Source organism: Leptosomus discolor, chromosome 2 (assembly GCF_034619465.1).
Source record: "Leptosomus discolor isolate bLepDis1 chromosome 2, bLepDis1.hap2, whole genome shotgun sequence".
In the NCBI taxonomy this organism is placed as follows: Eukaryota; Metazoa; Chordata; class Aves; order Leptosomiformes; family Leptosomidae; genus Leptosomus; species Leptosomus discolor.
The window spans coordinates 43,430,923-43,456,419 of NC_141392.1; the positions used below are offsets into that span (position 1 = coordinate 43,430,923).

At 42.7% G+C, this 25,497-nt stretch overlaps 1 protein-coding gene across 2 annotated transcripts in view; it reads left to right on the plus strand.

Annotated features, from left to right (window-relative positions):
• The first annotated feature begins 16,977 nt into the window (after positions 1 to 16,977).
• The window catches only part of NID1 (nidogen 1), a 45,918-nt gene continuing 37,398 nt past the window's right edge, over positions 16,978 to 25,497 (plus strand). The window contains exons 1-2 of one of the 2 annotated variants that reach the window (XM_086460980.1): positions 16,978 to 17,214; positions 24,234 to 24,533. In XM_086460980.1, the coding sequence (XP_086317106.1) occupies positions 17,008 to 17,214; positions 24,234 to 24,533 (507 nt within the window). In that variant the 5' untranslated portion in view covers positions 16,978 to 17,007. The remainder of the gene's footprint in view (positions 17,215 to 24,233; positions 24,534 to 25,497) is intronic. The other variant, XM_086460979.1, reaches the window with a different exon arrangement.

Sequence of the window (25,497 nt, forward strand, 5' to 3'; positions counted from 1 at the left end):
ACTTAAGAGTTTAACCCCTTCTTTGCACCCCTACCCACCCCCCACTGGAAAAAAAAACATAAAAGAGGAACTAAAGCAGTTAGGCATTTCCCTTCAGTGGGGATTCCCTTAGATATGTCAGCTGGGTACGAGCTGACTGGAAAAGGGAGGTGGACCAGATGTGGACTGACCAGAGGGAGGTGGATTTGAGTGCTAAAGATCACTTGGCTAAGTGTCTGAGGTTTCATATCATCTATGACACATCTTGGCAGGGAATGTGTCTTCTCTTCACAAGAACCTTGATGAGTAAAGACCAAAAGTCCATTTAAATAGGGATGATTTTAGCCACATCCAGTAAAGCGAGTTAATTAATTTTCTTCCCTTGGCTTCTAATGCTTAGACAATATGAAGCAGCTGGCTCACAGCTAATAAAGCTCCACACGTTAGAAATCATCTGCTTCAGCCCTGATTATCTGCACATTCAAGCAGCTGAGAATTCAGCTGTGGAAGCAAAGAAGTCCTGAATCTTGCTGAATTCTTCTCAGGTTAATGCCTGGAGAGGGTTTTTAACTCCAGTATCCTAAATCTGCTCCAGTTGGTGCTGACATCCATACTAGCTCAGAGGACTGTGCGACGTTACAAGTGGGCTCACAGATGGTCTGAGAAGCATAATGTTTCCTCACTTTCCTAAACCATGCTTGACAAGGCTACCCTCTAAATGGTCACTGCAGAAGCTTTTCAGCTGTAGGGCCATCCTTGGAGTAGCAATGAAGACAGTTTTGTTGGTGAGGGGCCTACAGAACTCATCTGGCCTTTCTGCGATATAAAAACAGGTGGACAGGGGTAGCCAGTGTGGCTGGAAGCAGAGGATCGTGTCCAGGGCTGCAAGGTGATGTAGCTGTGTAGAGGAACAGCAAATTCCTGAGCTACATGTCAAACCTACAGCTCAGGGATGAATTCCCACAGGATGAAGTTTCTTTGACCATTAGCAAACCTGTATTTAAGACATCTGCAAAGACCTGAGAGACAAATGTAACTCCTGGGCTAAAATCAGATAGTAAACAAACCTTTACAGCAAATATGTGTTCAACATTTAATGCACAAGACTCATCCAACAGCACCCTTCCCTGCCCCACATGTGCGTGTCGTTTGTACGTTGTATCCTATGTCTGTATGGGTGTATTTGTGCTGTTACTTTCCTGCTCCCGCACCTCGCACAAGCCGTCAGCCTACACCTGAGGGCGAAGGACTCTGGTAGCTCCTCTGGGTTCAGAGGAACAGAAGAGCGCCGGCACCTTACCCAGCGGGGCACAGGGTGCCACCTACAGCCCCCTGACTGAGCTATGCCCTCACCCCCTCAGAAGTGCCTCTCTGTCAGCAGAAAGGAGGCCAAGACAGTCTAGGACCCCACACCTGGAGCCACCAGGGACGGGTGGGGCTCATCACAGCCTCTCCCAGCCGACCCGAGGCGGAGGGCCACGGGAGGGGGAGGCGGGGACACGAAGGCAACCCCGGGCCCGAGGGGTCTTCGTGTCCCCGCCTCCTCCTCCCATGGCCGGGACAGGCGGGAGCGCTGAGCTGGAGGGAAGCGGGTCCTGCGCGGCCCTTCCACTCCGACACGGCGGGCGGAGGCTCAGCACCGCCCCGCCCCGCCCCGCCCCGCCCCGCCCCGCTCCGCTCCGCCCCGCCCCGCCCCGCTCCGCTCCCCTGCCCGGCGCTGCCTCTCCGGCACCACTGCGACCCCTAGCGGCGCGGAGCCGTGGCTGCAGGGCCGGGCAGGACCGGACCGGCTGGAACCGGCGGCGGGGGCGTCCGCCGGGGTAGCGGGGCCTGGCTGCGGTCTGCCGCTCTCCGAGCGTGGGCGCCTCGTGTGCTGAAGGCTGGGCACGGCTCTGTGAGAAGAAAATGGGCAATGGGGAAGCTTTTACCAGCTGTTTGTTAATGGGTTTAAATTCTAGGGTTTTGTTTTGGTTTTTTTGAATTATTACTGGTGTTAAGGCTCGCAGGGTGAGTGTAACAACTTCCACTGACAAACTTTAGTGCAGGAGGCGCCGCAGCACGGGGTTTGCTAGGCCCAGCGGGTCCCCAGGGCGCGAGGGTGGGTGCCACGCAGTGACCTCAGCGTGTGCCACGTCTCCGACGCTGGAGGGTGCGAGGGATCTGTCCTGTGTGCTGTGGGTCGTGTATGTGACTGTTTGTTACGGCTGCCACGCGTGTACGTGCAGCATTTGGAGCTCTGCAGGAGCCGGGGGCTAGGCAGGCAATCGGCTCCTTTCTGACCGTCCACTGAGAAGGATACTGTGAGAAGAATTCGCAGCTGCTTTCTTTACCTTCCAGCTTATGTCCTGAGGGCATCCGCTTTTCTGTGATGCCTGCCTGTGAAGTTGCCCGTTTTCTTCATAAAACTTCCCCTGGAAGAGAAGCAGAAGTTGTCACACAGGCTCAAGTCCCTCCGCCAGCTGCACGTAGCCAGGCGGTTTCCTGTCCTGACCAGCAGCTTTTCTGGATTTTCACCCCTCGCACAGCAGCAACCAGCATCGTCCCACCCTTTGTTCTGGTTGCTTCTGCGGGGTTTTATTTGTTCATGAACTGTGGCTCAGTGGCAGAAATCAACTGGTCTTTATCTCCTCCTCCTTAACATTGTTCAAGTATCTTCATATGAAAAATAAATAGTAGCTGGCTTAACAAAATGTTGGTTTTATTGGGGGAAAAGTGCCAAGAATATATCATATGTAAATGGAACTGCTTTTGCTTCTAACGCAGTAAAATAAAAGATGATCATTTCATGAATTTAATAATCATGCCAACTGTTTATGTTTATTTATACTGAGACAGAACATTAAATGCATTAGACTTCAAATGGCCCAGCTGAATAAATTGCCCTAGTGGGTGGAGCAGAGCGGGGAGCTGTAAAAGTGTGAAAAAAGAAAAGAGTGAAAAAAGAGGAAAGGAGAAAGTTTGAAGAAACAGAGCTGCGGATGTTACTGCAGGAACTACGTTAAAGAGAAACTCTGCTTGGAGAAAGTAAGTACTATACAGATCTCTTAACCTTTGGGGAATTTTTGTAAAATTCTCACAAGCAAGTTGTTTGATGATATCATCATGTGAACAGCAAAAACTTTGTCTTTCTCATTACTTTTCATAAACCTGTGTCTATGTAAGTTTATTACATTAAATAAGCGTCTTAGCTATAATTATAATTCCCTAATTATCATATTTGACAATACTTTTATAATAAATTATAATTCTAGAAAGAAATATAAATATATTATGTCCCTATATTATACATTAATATATTATTAAATATACATATAATTTAAATTATAGCTAGATAATAAATTATAATGTATAATCATTAAGTCATAAGATATTAAATATTTAAAGATTAGGAAATGGTGGCATTAAGGTTGTCAGTGACAATTCTGTTTGAACCCCTTTGCAAGTGCTTTCTGGCGTTGCCTTTAGTGATTGTTTTCCCCCAGGATCCTGAGGACAGAGCAGTTGTGCAACAAGTGTTCTAGGAGGAACCAGAGCTGTTGGGAAGTGATTTGGTTGTTTGTAGAGTGTAAGATATATGTGAATCGGGGTTTGGTAAAATAAGGGTTTGCATAAGGGCGTATCAGGTCTTTGTAACTACAGGATGAAAAGGGCTGAGGAGCTTTGCAGAGAGGAGAGGGTAGAAACTGCCCAGTGCTACATGCTGTGAAAGGAAAAGGGGTACAATGATTTAACAACTGGGGTGGAGGGCAGGGAGTAGGTATTTAGCTTGGACATGCTTCTGTCACCTCCAGCTGTGCTGGATGTAGTTTATTTTGGAATAAAATCCAGTATAATACAATGGCAGATTTCCAATCCTCTTACAGAAGAGACAACATTGCATAAAAGGACTTCAATCATTTTTGCTATTAAAACATTCCAAGAGGTGTGTTCCTGTGTGCAGCTGTATTTGCTTCGTCTTAACCATGCTGTTGCAGAGAATGTTTCATCAGGAACTGCTGTCTTTTGTTTTATTTTTCACATGTTGTTGGCCCAGATTTTTTAAAAAAGTAATGGATGTCTAAATCTCAGTGAGGCAAAGGTGGTACAGCCACTTGATTAATTAATAGAAAAAATACATAGAATTTCAAACTACCTTAATGAAAGAAACCGAGCAGCTGAATTTGAGTCTGATTAACCAGTATGAAATGTTTCGAGAGACGCATAACCTAATTTGTTGATTTGAATGGGAGAGTTGTACTGAAGAGACCTCAGTCAGTGGCATCAATGACAAAGCTAAAATCAAAAGTGATTTTAACTAATGGACAATGCTTGTTGGGATTGTCATATGTTGGGACTGCTTGTCCCAGTTGTTTCTCAGGTCTGTGACATCAGGTGTCCATTACATATGTCACGCTAAGTATTGTGGTTTTTGGAGAACTACAAGTACAAAATGGTAGCTTTGGGAGGCTTACAGCACTAGCCCATTTATTGCGCCTTGCTAAAAGTGTGTCCTTCCCCAGTTTCAGTGTAGGTATTTTTCAGTTATGTAATTAGTAAGAGTAATCAGAATCAAATATACATATCAGCTGGCTCTTGGAATCGCTGCTACTCTGCAGGAGCAGCCACTAAAATAAAAATAAACTGTACTAACCTGCATGAATGCACATACGCTAAAAAGAAAGCAAATATCCTCCCCCCCCCCGTAAGTACATAATCGGATCATGAACTGGTTGAGGCAGACCATTATATTCGTTATGGACCTTAGTGTTTTTATTATTGGATAACTTGATATGGCTAAATCCTTTCTATAATTACACAAAATAAAGGTTTTTAGATCAATAGTTTACAGGTGATCTTCAAAGAAAAAAAAGGTAAAATATGCTGAATGTGCTTAATCGCAGAGTCACTATTTACTTCTTCCGGATCAAATGAAAGACATTTTTGCAAGCTGTCATGCACACAGACACCCTGTCTTCCTCATGCACAGTGTCTTAGATTGTCCTTTTTTTTTGTTTGAATTTTGCACGTGTCCAATGGCCAGAAATCTTGGAGGAAAAAATACGATGACGATAATACCTAACTTAACTTTTCATTACAAGCTCCTGAATAAGGTTAGTACTATAACTAAAGTGCTGAATAAGATTAGTCTGTTTGGGAAATATATCTTTTCATGTATGGTAATATAGTTTATGAATCTCATTGTTGACACTAAAATTAAATGCTCTTTCTGTGTATTAGCTTTATAGTGACTGCCCCTGCCTTTAAGATATGTATGTGTGTAGTGACTGAAGGCAGCTGGAGGCCACTTACAGAGAGCACGACCTATCAGTATGTTTATTAAAAAGGTATATTTCTCTAGATTTAACATAACAGATCTAGCAGCAGCTCAATCAGCCCCTTTACTGCAGGTGTCTTCATGGCAGGGGCCAGCCGAGGGTGCTGTTGTTACTGTTCTGTACCAGAGAACGGTGGGACAAGCTGAGAGTAATATTGTACTGGGAGAAGCACAGTGTGCCAGCGTGGGGTTCTGCGGTTCCCTTCCCAGCATGGCCTGTGCAAACTCCCATCCACCACGGCCTCGAAAAATCTGCGAAGTAGTTAATAATGGTTGACAGTGAACACCGTCTCCAGCCTGAAAGGCAGGGTGTGTTAGCGACCATGTGAGAGGGAGAGGTGGGGGAGCAGGACGGGAACAGCTTATTTTGAGAAGTCTGCACCGAAAAGCTGTGTGGTAGGAGTCAGTTGTTTGTCTCACTTTCAATGTGTAAGGCTTGACACATTGGCAGGCGAGAGGTTCTCATGAGTCTCAGAGGTTCTTCTGGATGCTCTCATGCTAGGTGTTTGAGTTTATCTGAGCTCCGTTTCTGTTTTGAAATCTCTCTGTGGAGCTGCACAGCAGAGGTTTGCCTCCTTTAGCATAAGCTTTGGCTGCATAAGTACATCCTTTGTGGTGAGCTTTTGCTTCCCTTGTGACATTGTAGGTTCTTGGCCATTTTCAAGCAATCCTGATGCCAACCTTGAAGAGTCACCTTTTAGACGTTGCAAGGTATGCAGTATTAAGAGTATCATGTGCTGTAGCCCATGCATGTTGACTAGCAAATGCTTGGATATTTGCTGGTTGACTTCAAGATATGGGACCTCTGACAGGGAAAAACCTGCTGGAGCCCTCAGCTTCTACTTTGTTATATTTGCAGGTTGCTAGGTATCCTAAAGAGAAAGCCTGCAATGCCAAGAACTCTTTAATACTCACTGAATAGAGCCCAAAGACAGAAATAAACTATTGGACCTAGGAAGTAGGAGTCAATCTCAACAAGAAATACCTTCTAAATACGCAGCTTAAGCCTCTTAGTGCCTCCTGTGTGCTGCTCTGTCTTTTTGATTGGCACTAACTTCAGCCAGTTTTTCCCTGTTGGACCGGTACCGGTGCCTTTCTTGTGCCTGGAGTGTCAGGCATGCCTATTCCTTTCCTTTCTCTAGGCATCATTCCTTATTACTGAGAGGTAGCATTTCTCCTTTATTCAAACACAGCAGGCACTCATTTAGAGAACTCACTCAGCTGAGCATTGCTGAAGATAAGAGGTCTTTGGTCAAAGAAGCCATCCGTTTTTTCATGCAGAGTGCCCAGACCAGCAGGATCAGCCGACCTTTGGTTTCATTTGGCAGGGCTGGGAGCATATGCATGGTTAGGCAGCAGTCCACCTCTTGCCTCTTTGCCTGCAGGATTAAATAGCCCAAGCTGTTCTCTTCTGATTGCTGCTACTGTGTGATCAGCCCCTTTAAAGTGAACAGGACAATTTGCATGCACAAATGCTGGTAATGTCAGGGCTTAGATTTGTATCCTCTGACTTAAAAAACTCAGGTTGTCTTTCTGTTTCCCACTATCCTTGTCTCATCTGAGTCCTTTTTGAAACCCAGTTTTTTCCCCTCCCTGATTATTCCTTCTCAATTGAAAAAAGTTCATCCTGAAAGTAAGAAGTGAGATTACTGAGGCCAGTGGAAGTCCAGCAGGCTTCTTCTTCTCAGGTCTGGGTCTGGCTCTGCCGCAGAGCAGCTGAAAGCATCTGGTTCGGATGCTGGGACAGTAACTGATTTGCTACTCTGCTGAAGCAACACATACAACAAATATTTATGTTTGGTACCAAGAGGGATAAAGCATGGTCAGTAGAAGATGAGCTCTTTGGAGATGATGAAGGTCTTATCCTTAGGCAAGGCTGAGCAATTTGGGGGGATTTCTGTTTAAGTCAGTCTGAAAAGCGTGAGAAAGCTATAGTACACCGTAGGGAATGTTAAAAAATCATAGAAACTAGGAAAAGTATCATAGTTAGTGGAAGTGAAATAATAAGGGAAATGTACCTGTAAGTTCTTCTCTAAGTATAATATGTATGATACTAAATATAAGCCCCAAGGTTGCAAATGCTTAGGCAGTAATGTTCCCAAGTTTTGGAGAACACTTAGATGCATGAAACATGCCGGGCATGCTGATGACTGTGTGGAAATGAGCGTCGGCAAACAAGAAGATTCAGTTAGTCTTGGTCATAGTTTACCATATAAAACAGACTTGATGCTGCGGAAACTTTAAAGGTAAGGCGTTATTCAGGTGAGAATCATTCCAAATGGAAGTTCCTCTCTAATTCTGCTATCTTTGTACTTTGATGTCTTTGGATAGAGGGTTATTTGAAAAATACTGCGCTGTCAGGGGTGATTTTTTGCTGTTGTTGTGTTAAATCAGTCTGTTTGTTTTACTTTACTCTGAAGCAAACATCCTGTTTTCAAAGTGATGGCACAATTTGTGGAGATCAGTAACAGCTTGCAGATATTTAAGACCAACCTTTTAATTCTTCCACCACACAGAATGGGAGTTGTTGCAAAAGCTTTGTATCTTTCTCTGCTTACTGAATTTAATTCATCAGTCATATGCCTGCCCAATAACGTTGAATTTGGCAGCCAGCAACAGAATTCTTTGTTACATGTTCACCTTAAAAAACTGACTCTTCATTTTTCCTTGTGATTTTTAAAAATTTATTTCTGCCATGTGGTAGCCCCCTTAATATCTCAAATCTGTGAGCTTACCTGAGGCTTGGGAGCATTAGGAACAACTACACGGCTTCACACTCTGGATTACCCACAGAGACAGTTATTAGTTGAAACCGGCATTTGTCTTGGGAAGAAACATGATCTGCTCCACTTTAGAAAGCTACTTCTGGTTGTCAGGAAATCTCCACTGAGTTTCTTGTGTGTCTTCTGATTTGCCAGGTGGACAAGCTGTATTTCTTTGGTGCCTTAATTTTTCTATTTGTGAAGTGGAATAACAATAAATGTTTCTTAAATCACTGGGAAAGGTTTTGAGATTTGACAGAGTAGTAATAGAAAGTGCTGTTGAGACTATTATACCGTGATTGCTGTATGAAAATCTGCTTTATGCTTTAGCACTGCTGCAGGGAATAAGCTGCAGAAAATAATAACATTTTGGATGAGGTCAAGTCCTGTTCTGAGTACTTAAATAACTGAATTGTATTTAGTAATATGGAAGAAGCAGAGGCCAGTAGAGTTCCCTCAGGAAGAACAGAATGCTCTCGTTATTTCAAATGCTGTGGCTTATTCTTCGGAATTTAGATTCCTTCCTCAGGTGATAAAAATGTAAATATAAGTACATCCACAAAAATCTATAATTTTGTTAAAACTTAGGCCCAGTGTAATACACATTTTTCCCCATTGTTTTTGATAATTGGATCTCCAAATATTTCCAGAGTGTATAAGCTGTGACACTTGGTAAATAGGGGTCTCTAAATTGCAATTTTGGATTGTATTTAGTGGCTCTAAACATGGGTGGGATTGCTGGATCAGATCATTTAAGGGACAAATGCATTAAATATATAAAATGCATAAAAAAGAATTATTACATTTCAAGAAAAAAAAATATAAAATTAAGGACCAGATTTAGGTAGTTTTATTTTGGGTAACGCTTTTCCTTTCTTAAGTAATTTCCTTAATTTTAGTGGCCTTACTTGTGAATAACAATAACCCATGCTGTCAGAACCGTGCTTTGAAAGATCTGTGCTGCTGGAAAACATTCAAATATTTTTCATGCAGGAAGTTTGGGAGAATCATGAAAGATTTGCAATTAAAGCAAAACAGACGTGAATTTCTCTGAGAAAGAACTCAAGGAATGAGAACTGGTCAATGAGCCATAAACAGGGTCAGCCCTAAGATCCCAAAAGGTTAATAAAAAACGTCTTCTGGAAAAAGACAAGGAAGGAAACTAGGATGCACACAGCCAGTACAGAGTTAAAGGCACTTGCAGGGAAAATGCGAAGGAGGAGGTTGTTAAGGTGGGTTCAGAGAGCTCAAGGGACAGATGACATGACAAGAAAGATAATTTAGGTAGAAGTCCAATAGTGACTGCAGAGGGAGAACAAATAATCACTTGAAAAGGGTTTTGGTAACTTTTTCAGTTGTAACAGTCTTGCTGTCTCTCCCCCTTGACAAACTCAAAAATGTGCCTCTGACAGCCAATACACAGGTACATCTGTATTGTTAAAAGAGAGAGGGCCAGGGATCTCTCTCCTGTGCTGGACCCCTGAATATCCAAACTGCTGAAGTGTTGGCGGATTTCCTGTCTGCTCCGAGTGGCTCTTTCCAAGATGAAGCACAGGAGCCGTCTGGGGACAGTTTGCTCCAAGGACCATGCTCAAAAGGGACTCACAAGCCAGGACCAGACTTTGTTCTTGGCCCTGTCTAATCTTCCAAATCTAGCCCAAAGGCTTTGTAACTTCAACTGCCTGCATGTACCCTCATGTCACAGGCTGTGTTATGTGACCTATACCCTTGGTTTTGTGCTGTAACTAAACCACTACTGGGCTGCATAATGGTTCACTTTATTTCAGACACTGTGAGCTGGGGGGAAAAATAAAAATAAAGCTTGTGTCCTAGGGCTACAGTAACCCAGCAGAGATCATGGGCTACATGCTGTGTAGTGTGGAGACAGACAGGGAGATCTAGGGGTTAGCAGTTTGGACACAATCCAGTCCTTGCTACTTGGCCTCAGGGATCACACCCTGTCCCTCTCTTAATTTGGAGCGTAGACAACACACAGAGTTTGTTCTCAGCAGCCTCTTGTAGGAAAAAAAAAAAAAAAAAAGAGTTCCTGCTTTTCTTGCTCCTACCTTGTCACTTCTCTAATTAATAAGTTATTGCATCAATCCTAGAATTTGCAAATAATGTCTCTTTTTCACAGGGAGAACGTGGCTATTTCTGTGCAGAGTTGCTTTGGTGCGGATCCTCATGTTTTATTGTTGCTTTATGACAAAACCATAGTGTTACATCCTAGGCTAAAAGACTAAACTGTGTTTGGGAAGAAATGAGTGGGCCACTGTTTATATTAGTCTGCAGATTCCAAGTGAGATGAACAGCAATATAAGTCCTTGGGTCAGGAAAAATAAATAGCTGTAATTCATGGAATTACTCCTGGTTTTTTGGATCTGGACTGTTTCAGGCCAGGGGAAAGTTCACAGTCTTTACACAGTTTTTAGAAAAAGAGGAGACAAAAATTTTCTTTCGGCATTATAGATGCATGATGTGTTACAGCCAACTATATGCATTATGTCCAACATTTTAAACACAATTTATCTTCAAACGCACAAACTAGGCCTTCAGATTAAAAATGCATAGTAGGTTCTTGAACTTACGCATATCTAATCTATGGATAAATTATTATATTTATAGCACCTCCTAGCTACAGTTTCAACTCAAGGTACAAGAAATCTTATGAAGAACAAAAAAAAAAGAAAAATAAATTAAAAAACTGGTGAAAATACTGTGTTGTTACCCACCAGTATTCACAAGCATTTTGTGTGGAATGATCAGAATTGTCACTCCAAAGTTTTGCCTGTTGACAGTTTTCTTGGAGTCTAAGGTTATGATTAAGCCATCCTCAGGCAAGCTTTTGAGAAGAAACATTTTAGCCTTTGAGTACACGCTTATATCCACCCCACTCAGCAGGTTATCATAAGCTCACAAATAAATTTCAGTAACTTGTAGGAAACTTTGGGGTGTGCTGAGTGGATTCCTGAAGGCAGAAAGCCTTTGTTGTAGCTATCTTTGAACGGTTGACGAGGAGAGGTCAGGAAACACATCATCTTTTTTTGGATGGAAATTTTCTTCCTTGGTAGACATTGTCCAGCAAAGCAGATGTTTACAAGCAACCTCATTAAAGGAAGTATTAATACCTAGTGTTCAATCTGGCAAAGCATGGACTTACGTAGGGAACTTTGTTCTCCTTCTATGCAGGGCTTTCACAACTATCTCTACTTGTAAAAATGAACAACAATCTAATTTTGAGACTCTACGTTTGATAAGAATAGGTGTTATCTTTATTGAATATTTCTTCCCTTACCCAGTCCTGTTGTAAAAAACAGTAATTAAAATTGTTGGCCTTTGCTGCACCACAGCATCATCTGCTCTGAATGAAAATCGTTTCTCTGTTTTACTCACAGCTGCTCAAGGTAATGATACATTCCCCTGGGTGAATTTCACTATCTTAGGCAATGGATGCCACTTCAGAAAATCCGTTTCAGAAATGAGTCTTTTTCCTTATAGAAGAGATCATCCAGTCATGATGGGGGAAAATGAACTGAGTGTCTTCTCTAAATTGTCATGATTATTTGGACTCATCTTGAGAAATCATGTACTCTTTTTCTAAATGACAGTTGTTTTAAGTTGTGTCATTCTAGCAGGCAGAGAATCTGGGCAGGGCCAGGCTCCGTGAGGCTGGGTGGGCTATAGGCACAAGGAGCAGATGACAGATAGCTTGGCTGTTACAGGAGAGACTGCAACCATGTTTTAGACTTTAATAACCCTTTTGAATGTTTGTGGAAAAGTCGAGGCTGAGCTTCCCTCATTATCATTTGTTACTGAATTTCTAGCCACCACTAGCACCACTGCGGTGCTTGGCCTTTCTTTTCTTGTTGGTTGTCGTCTAGAAGCTTTGCTGCTGGGACTCAGTGCAGTGTCTGATTTGTGTGTTCCATATACAACTGAAAATCACAGTTGTTGCAGTCAAAGTCTGGATCGCAAGTAAAACAGAATACAAAATTTAGCAGTGCTTTTGGTTTGGGTGTGCATTTGATCTGAAGTGATGGTTTAACTTAAGATGTATTAAATATCACCTCATCACCAGACTACAAGGAGATGCATTTTCCCTACGTGTATTATCTCTGTTCTGAAATCTGACACAGTAAGATATCAGGGGGTCAGAGTAGTTGTTTCTTTAGTCTCAGAGTACCTGGGAGGTAAAGGATACCTTTTCCATGTCTGTCTTCCTGTCCCGTTCAAATTGCTTTTCCACATCCCTTTCCCATTGTTTAAAAAACAATGCTCCTTCGTATTGTAATTGGTTTTTGGATATATGAGAAACTGGTCATACATTTTGTCTTCCTGTCTCCTGTGTGTTTTTCAAAAGCCCGAAGCCTGTTATTATTGTCTGGAGTCTTTTGTTGCACGAAGTAAAACTTTTAGATAACAGCAAAACAGTAAGACTTGGTGTAGGTGTAGTAGTTAACTTGGAGTGGGTCTAGTAGTTAGTGCTGTGCTGAATATTTAAATAGAAGACTATCTACCTTCTTGCCCTATTACAACTCTCTTTCTACAGGGAAGTCCTAGTATTCTTGCTGGATTAGAGACTCCATTCTTGAAAGACAACAAGCATTAGGATATAAGAAGGATATTTTGATAAAATATAAAAAAGATAAAAAGCATCGTAATTTTCTTGGGGCTATGTGACAGATGGGAGGATTGTAAGGCTGCTTTTTTTATCTAGCCAGTTTCTGTGATGCTGATATTTTTGTGTTCCATTTTCCATCTCATTTTTCCTGAGTTATACACTGGGATGAAGAAAAGTGTTCATACTTCTGTGTAAGCATAACTTCACTGCATAACTTCCTCCTTGATAATTTTTTCTGTCCCTTATTAATACAGTTAACAGTTCTAATAATGAGACAGAAATAGATAAAGGTAACCCTAGAAACGTAAACAGTCTCTCCTAGCACCAGACCTAGGAAGGGCCTCAGAGATACTGTTTCTCCCATGCTTCTTGCCCTGCTCCAGGCAGTTACTGATCTGTTAACGGCTATGTACCATTATATCGCAGCAGTGTTTCTCTTCTGTACTGACCAGGTCATTGGCCAAGTCTTAACACATCTCCACTCTTGCCCAGCTGTTCTCCAGAACAGGATATGAGTTCCCAAGGAGCTTGTCCTTTTATTGCCCTGTAAGATATCTGCATGAGAGAAAAAGAAGGGATTCCACAGTCTTCTGTACCCTGCACTAATGCAGAGGGCGAGATTCAGTACTGCCTTTCATGTGCATCTCTTCTCAAGAGCATCTAACAGCACTTCAAAGTTAATCTCTTTCTGTAAAGAGTTTTGCTGCAAAATACACTATTGTTGAAGTTCTTTCCTGAATCTTGTGACCTCGTAGTGATACAGGCTCTTGTAGAGTTACAGAGGGACTCTCATCATGTTCCACTCTAATGAACAATGAACATTGAGTTCCAAGACAGAGTGATTTAAATTTATGATGCTCACTCCATGATCTTCCTGCAAGCCTTGCCTTTGCTTATGACCCTCTGATTCCCATGACCTTGTCTTTCTAAAAAACGCTCCTGCTCAGCAGACCTCAGTCCTGTTCTTTCCTGTCATTATCCCAAATGCTCAATTCTCTCCAGTTTATTACCACATGGTTGCTCTGTCCTTTGATGATCCAACCACTAGAATGCTTTGTCATCTTTGAACAGCAGAAGATCATCATGAGGGGCACAGGCCATTACTTTCCTTCCTCCAGTCATGCCAGCAAAGGAGACACTAACTCCCTTTTCTCCATTAATAGAACCTAGGGAGGAGCTTGAGAAGGTCAGGAGAGTCACAGTATTTGCAATCCTCTTTTCCAAATCTCCTCGCATGTAGGCAGTGGAAGTTTTCAAATACGTGTGTGCATATACCTGTGAGCTATTTTAGTACCGTATGAGTGTAGAAACTCAGGTCAAAATCTGTTGGGCTGTCTTGCCCATGATGACATACAGAATTATTCCTTAAGATCTGTTGTTTAGTAATCCAGCCAACCTAGTGCTGGACTCCTCCAAGCTTTCTGTTATTCTATTTCCACTATGCCCGATCTATGATTTTTCTGAAAATAGACCCCATGGTAAGGAAGCATTTTCTGACACTTGGTTTCACGGTTTCTTTTAGTTATTTTGATATCCTAATTATCAATACTCCTTAAACTCAACCATATAATTCCTCCATCTGTTTGGTAGCACTCTTCAGATATTTGAATTGAAGACACTTTGTATCTTTAATGGAAGATGTCAATCAAATCTCTTCCCTGTGATCATTTACCCAAGTACACATGTTTGGTTCTTTAAGAATGCATCACTCCCTCTGGTCCTCTGATCTTTTTTAGTGTTTCACTCTGAATTCTCGCCAGTGGTGAATTTTCTGTGAGCTGTCTGGTCTCACAAGCAATCTCTGGAAACACAGTGTCATTACATCCCTTTAGAAAATGTGACTGACCTCTTTGTAACACAGCAAAACCTGCTCATTTGTTGTGCAGTATCTCAGTGGCTGCCCTAGGGATGCTGTTGCTTTGTAAATGGCTGTCATATCTGAGCTATGACCCATTGAAAATGTGGTGTTCTTCTTAGCATTTACTAGCTATGTTCTGGAAGATTTTTCTCAATGGTGTGTTAGCTGGTGCTAATTCCATTTTGCATCTGAATACCGTCTTTCCCTTCTTAAATCTCGCTGAAGTCTTTTGCATTCTCCATTCTGGTTGGTGTTACCAATTTCTATCTCCAATTAATTACATCATATGTAAGCATGCTTTTCCATCCCCTTTTGAGGTCATTGTTGACGATGCTAGAAAGGACAACTGAAAATACTTTTTTAGTCTTAGAACTAACAATTCTCATTACTCCTCACAGTGGGAGCTGCATACAAGGTAAACTTACTCAACTACGACAGAAACACTGCAATCCTCTTAAGGTAAAAATGGACTGAACAATCACAATATACTGACTAATGGACAAAGGATTTACCATAACATGGCTATTACTCTGTATTTTAAGCACGCAGATGTAAATATTTAACTCTTCAGCCTTCAAATCAATGAAAAATTTACTACAGTAAGGTTCTAGCTTCCCAGTGGTCCTCATCCTCCAAATTCTGGACATAATACTAGGAAACCATATGGATCTGGCAGGAAAATGTTACCCTCTCAGAGTTTTCTTCTTGTTGTGCTTATATCTTCCTCTCATTGAGAGTAACTTTTGTATTGAGGGAAATGTGGCTATGGAAAACTTCAAGCCTAACAGAAATGACATTTTTATGTTGCGAATGTGTATATGGGGTTCTGGAGGTGTTACGGGGTTTAATGTAGGCTTTCTCTTTGCTATGGAGCTGCATTGCACAAGCACATCTTGCCTTTAGGTTCTGCAATGTTGGAAATAGGCTTATGCTGGAGAGGGGAGGTTGTAATGGGAGGATGGTTTTGTGGTGAAAGCAGTCAGTGAACACTTTTAATGTGAGTAAGAAGTTACAGTTTGCTTAACTGCTTGTAGTTCAAGTATCCATTTGTCAAATGAGGAGGAAGATACCTCAGGTGGGTATCTTGAGGTATCTTTGTGGAGATGACTATGTTCAGATATGGTGGTCATCCAGCCAAGAGACTGTTTTTGTAGCAGTGGTTAGCCAGGTACTGTCTTATGGGCGCTGAAAGTATGGAGGGAAGTTGCAAGTGAAAGTAGAGCGAGAACAAAATTGTGTGGGAAGAAGACTTGTCTTCCTCCCAGACCACCATGCTACTTGTCTCAGGGGCTGTTTTCACTGAAATACAGAAGTCAGTTGTAAACAGTTGCTAGTGACAATAATGGTGATTAGATATATAGATGTGCTCTCTTTTAGGTAGGCATGGTTATAGCTCTACATTGGAATGTCTTGTGCTCTTGCAATTTGCCAAATGCAAGATTATGTTTACTTACAAAAAAAATGAGCAGGTGTTTAAAGAAAAGTAAAAAACCCTGTAAAAAGCATGGGGGTTGTGTTGCAGTTGCCTTCCCTCGGGTGATTTTCTGCTGTAAACGTTCGGTGGAGATATCATGGCATATGCTTTACTGAACAATCCTTAAACACTGCTGTCTCCACTTGGAAGCTTTAGGAAAAATAGACAAGATATACCCATTCTTCAGTTGCTTCTGCGTGTTTCTTGGGAGCAGAGCTAGGCTATAGAATAAGAAGACATGGTCAGAAAGAATGTATTTAGATACTCCGTATTTCTTTTCTACGTATCTCATAATCAGTGAGTCTTCATTTACAGATTGTTGTTGTTTTAGTTTTCAACCAAATGCAGCTCGGACATTGATGGTGTTAATTTCTGAAACACGTATTTCTTCTTTTCCCCTGACAATAAGCACCTGGTGTCAAAATTATTTCAGAAGGCAGCGTAGGGATTCACCCTTTGGTTTCACGTTGGTTTCGGTACCTGGTTTCAGCGCGTTAGCCGCCGGCATCCTGGCGGAAGGCACCGCAGCGTCCGCACTTCCCGGACTGAGGCAGAAGCCCCACCGGTCCTGGGAGGGGGCCGTAGCTTTGGAAGCCGCTGCCGGATGCCGGCAGCCCCCTCCCGATTTAGTTTCCCGAGTTCCTCGCCCCGCAGGCTCTGATCCCGAAAGCGGTTGACTCCCACCAGCCCAGCGCTCCCGAGGGCCTCCCCCCCGCCCCCGGCGAAGCTCACCCCGCTTTGCTCCGGCAGGCTCAGAGGCGGCGGGCGAAGCCCCGGGCCGGGAACGACCCCCAGTCCCCGCTGCGGGCGGTGAGAGCGGGCCCCAGGGGGTGCCGGGGGCGCCCCGGGGGGCGGTGAGTCCCGCCCGCCCCCTCGCCCCCCCGCGCAGCCATTGGCCGCGGCGCCGCGCCCCCGCCCGACGGCCCGGCCCGGCCCGGCCGCCCCCGCTGCCCGCGCTTATAGCGGCGGGACGGCGCCGCCGCGCCGGGAGCCGTCGGGATGCGCGCCGCGCCGAGCTGGGCGCTGCTGGCCCTGGCCATGGCCCTGGCGCTGCCGGCGCTGGTGCTGCCCGCCCAGCGGCTGCTGCTGCCGCACGGCCCCGAGCGCGGCGACGCGGCGCTGGAGCCCGGGGACGATGCGCGCTCGGCGGCGCTGGAGCTGAGCACGGCGCTGCGCTTCTACGGCGCCGCCGTCCGCTCCCTCTATGTGAGTGTGGGGCCGAGAGGGCGGGAAAGGCGGCTGGGGGCTCCCGAGGGGGGGAGGGGGCGGGGTGTGATTGTCGCCTCTTTCCGCGGTGCTGCCTGGCTTTGGGTTGGTGCGTGCGGTGCAGGTGGGGTTTCAGGTCGGCTGGGTGAGCGCCGCGGTCAGAGGTCGGTGCGAAGAGCTCAGTTGTCCCGGTCGTGTTCAGTCGAGTACCGGGGCTGCGCTAATCCCCTTCTCGCACTGTGGCTGCTGCTGATCCTTTGCGGTGCACGCAGTCTATGCTGGGCGGTGGCGCAACAGGCAGTAGTAGGATAAAGATAATACAATCGGCTATCCGGAGTGGACGCCGTCCCCCGGCGTTTTTCGTGCATAGGGTGTATGTCCAGCTTAGGAACATCCTCGTCGTGGTCTCTGTTTTGCGTGCTTCGGCATGCCAAAGTCACAGAACTGAAACGCTGAGTGTCTAACCAGCAGCCTGACACGTCCAAGACGTGCACCTCTTAGCACCGAGAGTGATTTCTACCCCTTCATGTCTTGGGCACTCTCAGATGTTCACTGCTCAAGGGTCTCTTGGGCAGGGGAAATCTGCATCCAAGGCAACTGCAGGCTTTGCATACCAGGTACCAGACCCTACTCGAGGGACAACAGCCATGTATGTGTGCCTCATAGCAGAATCTGCATCCCAGAGTTGTGTGCGCATTGTGTAGCTAATGGAGGACGTTCGGTATATGAAGGTGGGATTGAAAACAGATTGTCTGGAGCAGAGCCGCTCAAAAGTAGCCAGAAAAAATGTTTAAAATGACAGCATGTCTTCAGAATGCTTCAAGAGTACTGGTTTATCATTGCCTCTTTTCCTCTGAAGCCTCATCTAGGCCGGCAGTTGAAGATGCAAACTAGGATATTTAGAAATGTCCTAGTAGGGAAGGCCCAGTGTGTTTAATGTGTTGATCTGATCAAGTTAAAACCCACCTCCCTGTGCAGATAAACCAATGTGCTTTAGCACCATGGGTCTAAGGTGCAACTTTGGGGACTAATCTACATGGAGACACTTGGGAAACTAAACATCCCTGGGGCCACAGTCATTTAAAATTTGATGTAGTTCCCATGTACTTGAGTCTGTTTTGTGAGTACTCACTGAAGATTTAACATTCTTGCATTATGCTGAATTATATTAGTGCTGCCACTTAAGTTGTGTACTTTTTCATTGCTCACACTGCCCCTACCTAGATAAATCCTGAAATCATGTCTGAAAGCCAAAATTTTGAGGGATTCAAGTTATGCCTGTGTGGAAATTGGGTGTTGTTAACTGAGGCTGGCAGTACAGGCAAAGTAATTCACAAGTATTAAGTGGAGTTCAGTTTGACCCTTAGTTCATTGTCTTGTCTTCCGTACTCTAAGTTTGGTCACTGATTAGCCAACCCAAGTAAAAAATACACTTTTTCAAGCACAGGCATATTCTTGAAAGATAATGGGCTGTGTATCCAGGCACTGAGAAGCAAAGATAACAAGTAACATGTCAGATATGTGACAGAAAGGGGGCAGAGTTTTCAAAGACCAGTAAGTGGGTTAACAACACTAGGTTTCTTTAGTTTGATGACCTTGTTACTTGCCCATGCTGTAAAGCAGGAATGGTTCTAGTTAGTTTTTGTCTGGAAGATACCCTTATAAAGGCTATTCCAGAATCACTTTTAGGGCTCTTTCAGCATGATTACTCAGTTCTGAGGATGGGCGATTTTAGTATAGGCAAAGTCTGGTAATGAATGGTATTTCAGTATCAGTCTGCATAATATGCAGAGGCTTTTAACTTGTATTTATTGTTACTAGTATTGAAAAACAGAAGCACAGTACAAACTGTACCGCGGTAGGAAAAAGAGAAATATACCTGTTAAGGAAATGAGTTGAGCAGTCTTAAATGCACCTTCACAGCACACAGTTTTATTGTATATTGGCAGCGAGTACTTACTAAGCTCTATGATGTTACTCAGTAAGCAGAATTTACAAAAGTGTTGGTAGTAAATATTATCAAGCTGATACAATTAACTTGTGGTATTTGTAGAAATGCAGTATAATACATAAAGGAATTCCTGGATCAGATTTTGAGTTGTGATGAAATACATCTTTCTGTATGGTTCATCAGGGTAATCTGATAAGCTTATCTTAATTTTGGAGTGCTTGTTTTTTTTGCAAGTTTTGCCTTCGTCAGTTGAAAACTTATGTGGCTTCTCTCTCTATCTTTTCCAACAGCTGAGAAGCTGAGTTGTGTTAGCTCTACACATGAATAAAAAGGCAAGGAGTTCTGAGGAACGATTGTTTAGTATCAACTTGTCATAAAATCCCTGGCAACAAAACTTTCTTTCTTTTCATAGACAGAAGAGAGAACTTTTATTTACTATAAGTGGAAACAGACTTTCACATACTGTAATCGTCAATATGGTGTTTTCCTATGCAACATTTGTAACACTGAATCCTGTCATTAACCCATACTGATCTGTTTGTTTTAATAGCACGCTTTTTAAAAGGATTTTTCAGTTTGCACTAGGGCTCACTGATGTGAAAAAGTTAAAGAATTAGGGATTACTTCCTTTTAGGGAATAATCAGTCCTTTAAGGCAAGCTTGGCTCAATTTTTTAACCATTACTTTTATTAACTTACTAAATTAATAGTTGGTTATGTTTGTATTAGAAAGTTTTGCTGCTTTAAGTCAACTGGCACTTCATTATAACAATAAATTATTTTTTTAATAAACTCTCTTATTCAGAAATATGCAAGTCCTCAAAATGCCTAGTCACTAAACAGGGAAAAATATCTCATTTGTTTGAAACATGTAATTTGTTATGCACACACTGATACACTTTTTCTTTCAATAGAGTTACTTTGTACTTTGTCCTCCTCACTTGGTTTTTCAGGGTGGATTTATAATAGAGTGCGTGTGATTTGTTCTTCTATAAACCACGAATGTATGTTAACTATGTGTGTAATCCAGAAGTTTAACATGCTAAAAATACATCTGTGTTAGTTCCTGTCAAGTTAAATACTATTATACCCTAAAAGGAAAGATGTACCGTACAGCTGGTCTTTAGACAACGCCCACCTGAGGCCTTTTTTTTTTTTCTCCCTTTCCCTTTTGACAGGAATGAAACCTTTAATGAAACCCAGTACTTATCCTGAATTACTTTTTTGTATTGGGGTTTGCACTTCAACCTGTGTATGTGGTCTTAAAAGGAACAGGGTAAGGTTAAATCGTACAATTCACCATCTTTTTCAATATAAATGTACTGTTAAATCTGAAAACGAAAACCATTTTTTTTTCAATAATGATAGATGTTCCTTTTCTACACTAAAAATCTCTTTGCAAAGTGAGCAGTTTCTTCATTTATTTTCATTTAATGGCTTGCAAATGTTTTCTGGGTGATAGGGTATTGCAACCAAACATTCTCTTAACATTTAAAACTGAACTGACTCATTTATAAACTACAAACAAACGAAAATGAGGTTGACGTTTTTTCATCTTCTTGATAAAATTACTTGTTGCATTTAAGTTTAGCAAGGTTAAAAAATGAATAGTCAGAAGCACGTCCCTAGTAGGTGAAAAGAAGGCAGCCATTTGTTAGGTCATTTCTTCTGGTCTCTACTTTGTTCTGTAGCATTAATTAGTCCTGATTGTATTTTCTCTTAATAGTATTTTAATCTCTGCCATATATGGGGGATGATGCAGCTGCAAAGTCTGCACACACCAAATCTGATGAAGAGCATGGAATTTGTTTAAAATACTTCAAACACCAGTCGTCTCTCACAAGAGGCTTTAGAGTGGGAGTAGGGGTGTTTGCGTACAAAAAGTGTAAGCAAGGATTAGGAAGGGAAAAACTTCTAATTTACTCATGAATTTGTTGCTGTAAAGGTGGAGCGCATCTCCTTGCTAAAATGTGTTAGCAAAGCAGACTGTAATGCCCACCATCTTCCCTACTGTCTTCCAGTGGTATAGTATAATGGGTGGCTTTTAATTTTGAGGGTAAGTTTTAGCTTTTCTTTACAGGGGTACAAAACACTTTTTAGTGTACAGATGTTCCAGAAGTTTTGGGAAGCTTCTGGACTAGATCTCTGTTGCATGTCTGCCTGCAATTGCAGGGTCTAGAGTGGAGTAGCCCATGCTGTCTTTTTAGTTCTGTATTCCCAAAATTCGTAGTTCACCTTAGGATCTGCGGCCACTGTTTAGTCACCAATGATTAGAGGAAGAATGGTCACAATATTCAGCTTCTCCCTCACCTTTCTGACATGACCTGCTTGTGCATTCCCATCATGCTTGTGGAGATTATGTATTGCTTATATATCTTAGATATACTGTTCATGTGTAAAGCCAACTTCCCATTTTTAACATGATCTTAACATTTTTAGTGTTTTCAAGTGTAGCAGCTAATGAAATAATACATCTGCAGACAATACAGTCAGCATATGACAAGCCATTTTTGAACTAAATTGTGATATACTGTGTGAACTATTTGCTAAAGTTAGCTAATGATTTATGCTAACCATTATCCAGTTATACACCACGCTGACTGACCACTAGTCTGTGGCAGGGTGTGTGCGCTGACCCCCTGGGTAGCCAAAGGAGAGTTCAAGGTATAGGTGTGTGCTGTATATGAAGCAGTGATTTGTAGCAGGGGTTTCCATACTATACTTTTTCTGATTTGCTATATGTAGCAGTAGTAATGGTGGCCCAGATTTTAGAGGATGTTGCCAAGACATGGGTAACCAACATCCCTGACAGGCTTGCACAATTTCTCTGTGTCTTGAAGAGTATATGTAGTACTGGCCTCCTTGTTTCCAAATGTATATAGTAGAAAAGGGGAAGAAAAATGTGGAAGCAATGAGAATGATCAGAGACAGGGAACAGCTGTTTTACAGGGAGTGCATCAATAGGCTGGGGGTCTTCATTCTGGAGGAGAAATGACACAGGGGGAGAGACTGGGCAGGATTTGACTGTATGTCCAATACAAAAACTAGCGGGCATCAAATGAAGCCGGGAACCAGACTGAAAACAAACAGAAGTAGGAGAGACCCGAGGGTATGAGTCACAGATCTGTGGAATTCCTTTTTAAGAGATTTCGTGGATTCATAAAGTTTATATGTGTTGAAGGGAAGACTTAACAAATACGTGAAGGAGATCCACTGAGGGTGAATAAACAGTCAAACCACAGGGAATCCCTTGAGCTGAACGTGGTTGGAGGCTGGTCGGAGGAGTACGTACATGTTGTTCTGCTGAATCCGTAAGCTAGCAGGTATGGCTGGGGACAGGCAACTGGGCTAGATGGCTTTGCCATCTGAGTCATGGTGGCCATTCTGACCCTCTTCCAAGAATTCATAAAGATTGCATAATGTTGTGAACATCTTGACCTTGTGCAAAGATCCAGTGGCAGTTTGTTCTCCTTGGACTCTCAAGAGTCCCTGGAAGTGAGATAGATCTGTGGGAGACTGCAGGTTTAGTTCCATAGCTTGCAGTGCCAGTTTTGGGACCTCTGTCCCTTTGAGTCATCTGCATATGCGGCAGCAGCTCTAGAGTGGTGAGTGCCTGGCTGCCAGCAGGTAGTCAGGTGTGTCCTGTCCTGTCCTCTGGTAGTCAAACACTTGGAAATACATTTGTATGTGGCTGATTCATACAGTGCCATTCACATTGGGAAGAAGGGCCCGGAACAAAAAGCTCTGTGTGAGCAGTTTGTGCACTGCCTCAAGGCCTGACACGTGTAGTCTTGCTTGCTGCTTCTGCGTGTGTGGGAGTCAGCTCTGGTTTGCCAGGGGACTTTGGCCATCACACTTGCACATGCTCTAGGATCTACCTGTATGTATATATGTATTTATTTCATTTTTAGTCAGAGGTGGTTGGATGAGAGTCATCATCTCATTGACCAGTGAAATCTCACTGTACATTTTCAGGTCAAGTGTTTCACTTCTATATCTTAATGACTCCCCCCCATAATAGAGCCAGTTTTCCATAGGACTCTGTCAGGGCACTCAGCTGTGAGGGAACTTACAGGGTGGCCTGTATCCGCTATAGAAATTCTGTCTTCTAGCCTCTGGTATAGCTGTGCTCACAGTGTATCTTAAGAGTGAGCAGCAGCTGGTTGCAGTCAACCTTGCACAGTAGCAGAGAAGTTCCTAGGAGGATGGTGAGGATGGTTGTAGTGCAGTGCAGTACTGTCATAGCAAGGAAAGCTTAGCTGACCCACTTGTGTCCTGACTCCCTAACGAGGTTTTCATGGGGATGAAACAGCCTGTTGTGTCATGACTTATGTCATGACCAAGCTGTTCAGTTTCCTCCTGCTTTTTTTCCATCAACTTCAGACTTTCTAAGGAATGGGCAGCTTTCTAAACTGTCCAGATTAAGCATCCTTCTCTGCCTTCATCGTAGAAGTCCAGATTCCCAGGGGCTGTGCTATGTCTTTGATACAGCTTCTCTGTAGTCTGCTCTGCTTTACATCAGGTAAGAAACTAGCTCACTGGTTAACTGAAAAATTAATTATTGCAAATACTTGCTTCATCCTTACCATCCCCAGTCATGCTGTGGTAAAACTGCTCTTCAGGAGACTAACAACTAAAAGCAGGAAGAGCTTTTGGTTATCTGGGTGGGTCTGTACACAATTCTTGACAGACTTACAGAGGGGTTGCGCTGGGTCTTGGTCTGAGAAAGACTTGGAAACTTGTGAAATGTGATGGTTATGTATATCGTTGCTAGAAGAGGCACTAAGTGTCTGATACTTAAATAGCTAAAATCTTTATCTAGGGGGGAAAAAAAGATTGGTCTATCTGTAAAGTAGATCTCTGGTTTGGGGCAGCTAAAATACCAGGACTCCTGACGTGCGATACAAAACAAAAACTTGAAAAAAAATCAGTTACTTTACAAATACAAGACTGACTTTTGACTCAATTTCTTTTGGAAATGCAATGAAAATATCGTAATCTAGAGCACATAGGTGTGGGAGACAGCCATATGAACAGTATCTGTCTCATAATTTCCACCTTTTTATTAGGTTGCAACTAATGGGATTATTGCAATGAATGAACCTTCAAGTGAAGAAAAATATCTTGGTCAGTTCCCAGTCAGTTTTGGGGCTATTGCTCCTTTTATGGCTGACCTGGACACAACAGATGGACATGGAAAAGTGTATTACAGAGAAGATTCATCCTCAGATGTCTTGCAGCTTGCATCAGACTATATCAAAAAAGGTTTTCCTGAGACTACTTTTGATCCCAGCAGTGTCGTCATTGTTACCTGGAAGCTTGTGGCTCCTTACCAGGCACCAGGAGACTATCGTGCTTTGGAAGAAAAGGTGAGCTTTGGACACGTGTTCAGCTGAAGTGTAACACCATAACCTGTTGTTTTGAAGGCTTGAGTTCTGTTGTGTTTAAATGAATCCTGTACAGTTAAGAATGTATTTTGTTGTTGAAAAGGCTGTAGCAAAATAGGAGTTTCCAGAATTTTTACTTGATTTTTATTTTACGGTGTTTTATTTATTCAAAAGAAAATGCTTGAATCTACATAGCTGATTTGTTGTATTCCCTGGTAACTCTTTCTTTGAATGATGTGTGATGTGGTAATAAACTGAAATAGTAGGATATCCTACCCTCCATCTGTGCAATGTAATCCAGTTGGCTTGCACTTTTCAACAGACTCTTAAGTTATTTTGACATAAAAATACCTAAAGTCTGATAGGGATATGGACTAATTAATAGGGACTTCACACTGTGAATCCCTTTTGGACAGATGGCATTACATTCACAAAAAGGTCATGCTTTGTAGCTAGCATTGATTGAAGAAACAGTTAATTGTTATTTTTTGTATTACTTGCAAACCATTGTCCCTTTTTAGAACATGTTAGGTAATATCCTGCAAAGGAACGTAAATTTATGCACAATAATTATCCCAGCTGGTAAGCCTGCTCACAGTGTATAGAGCTGAGAACATTACCAGAACTTAGCAAATCTTATTTTGTCAAAGGTTAATTTCTTGTGCCTTGACACAGCCATTGTGCTCACAGTAATGATTCTGCGCTCTGGTAGGAACAAATAGCTGATGTCTGAGGTACTGTCTCGGTGGTTCCTACAGTATATAGGAGTTTTGCTACAGGAAAAGACACTTGTAGCAACATGAGACTTAAACTCTTATTTAAATATTACGTTTACAGAATTTTTCTCTTTAGTCTAGCACATCACTCTTTTTATTTTAAGGATATAGTATCCTGTGCATGTTACGGAACTTAGAATTGTTATGCTTTAGGATAGCCTCTTTAGCTG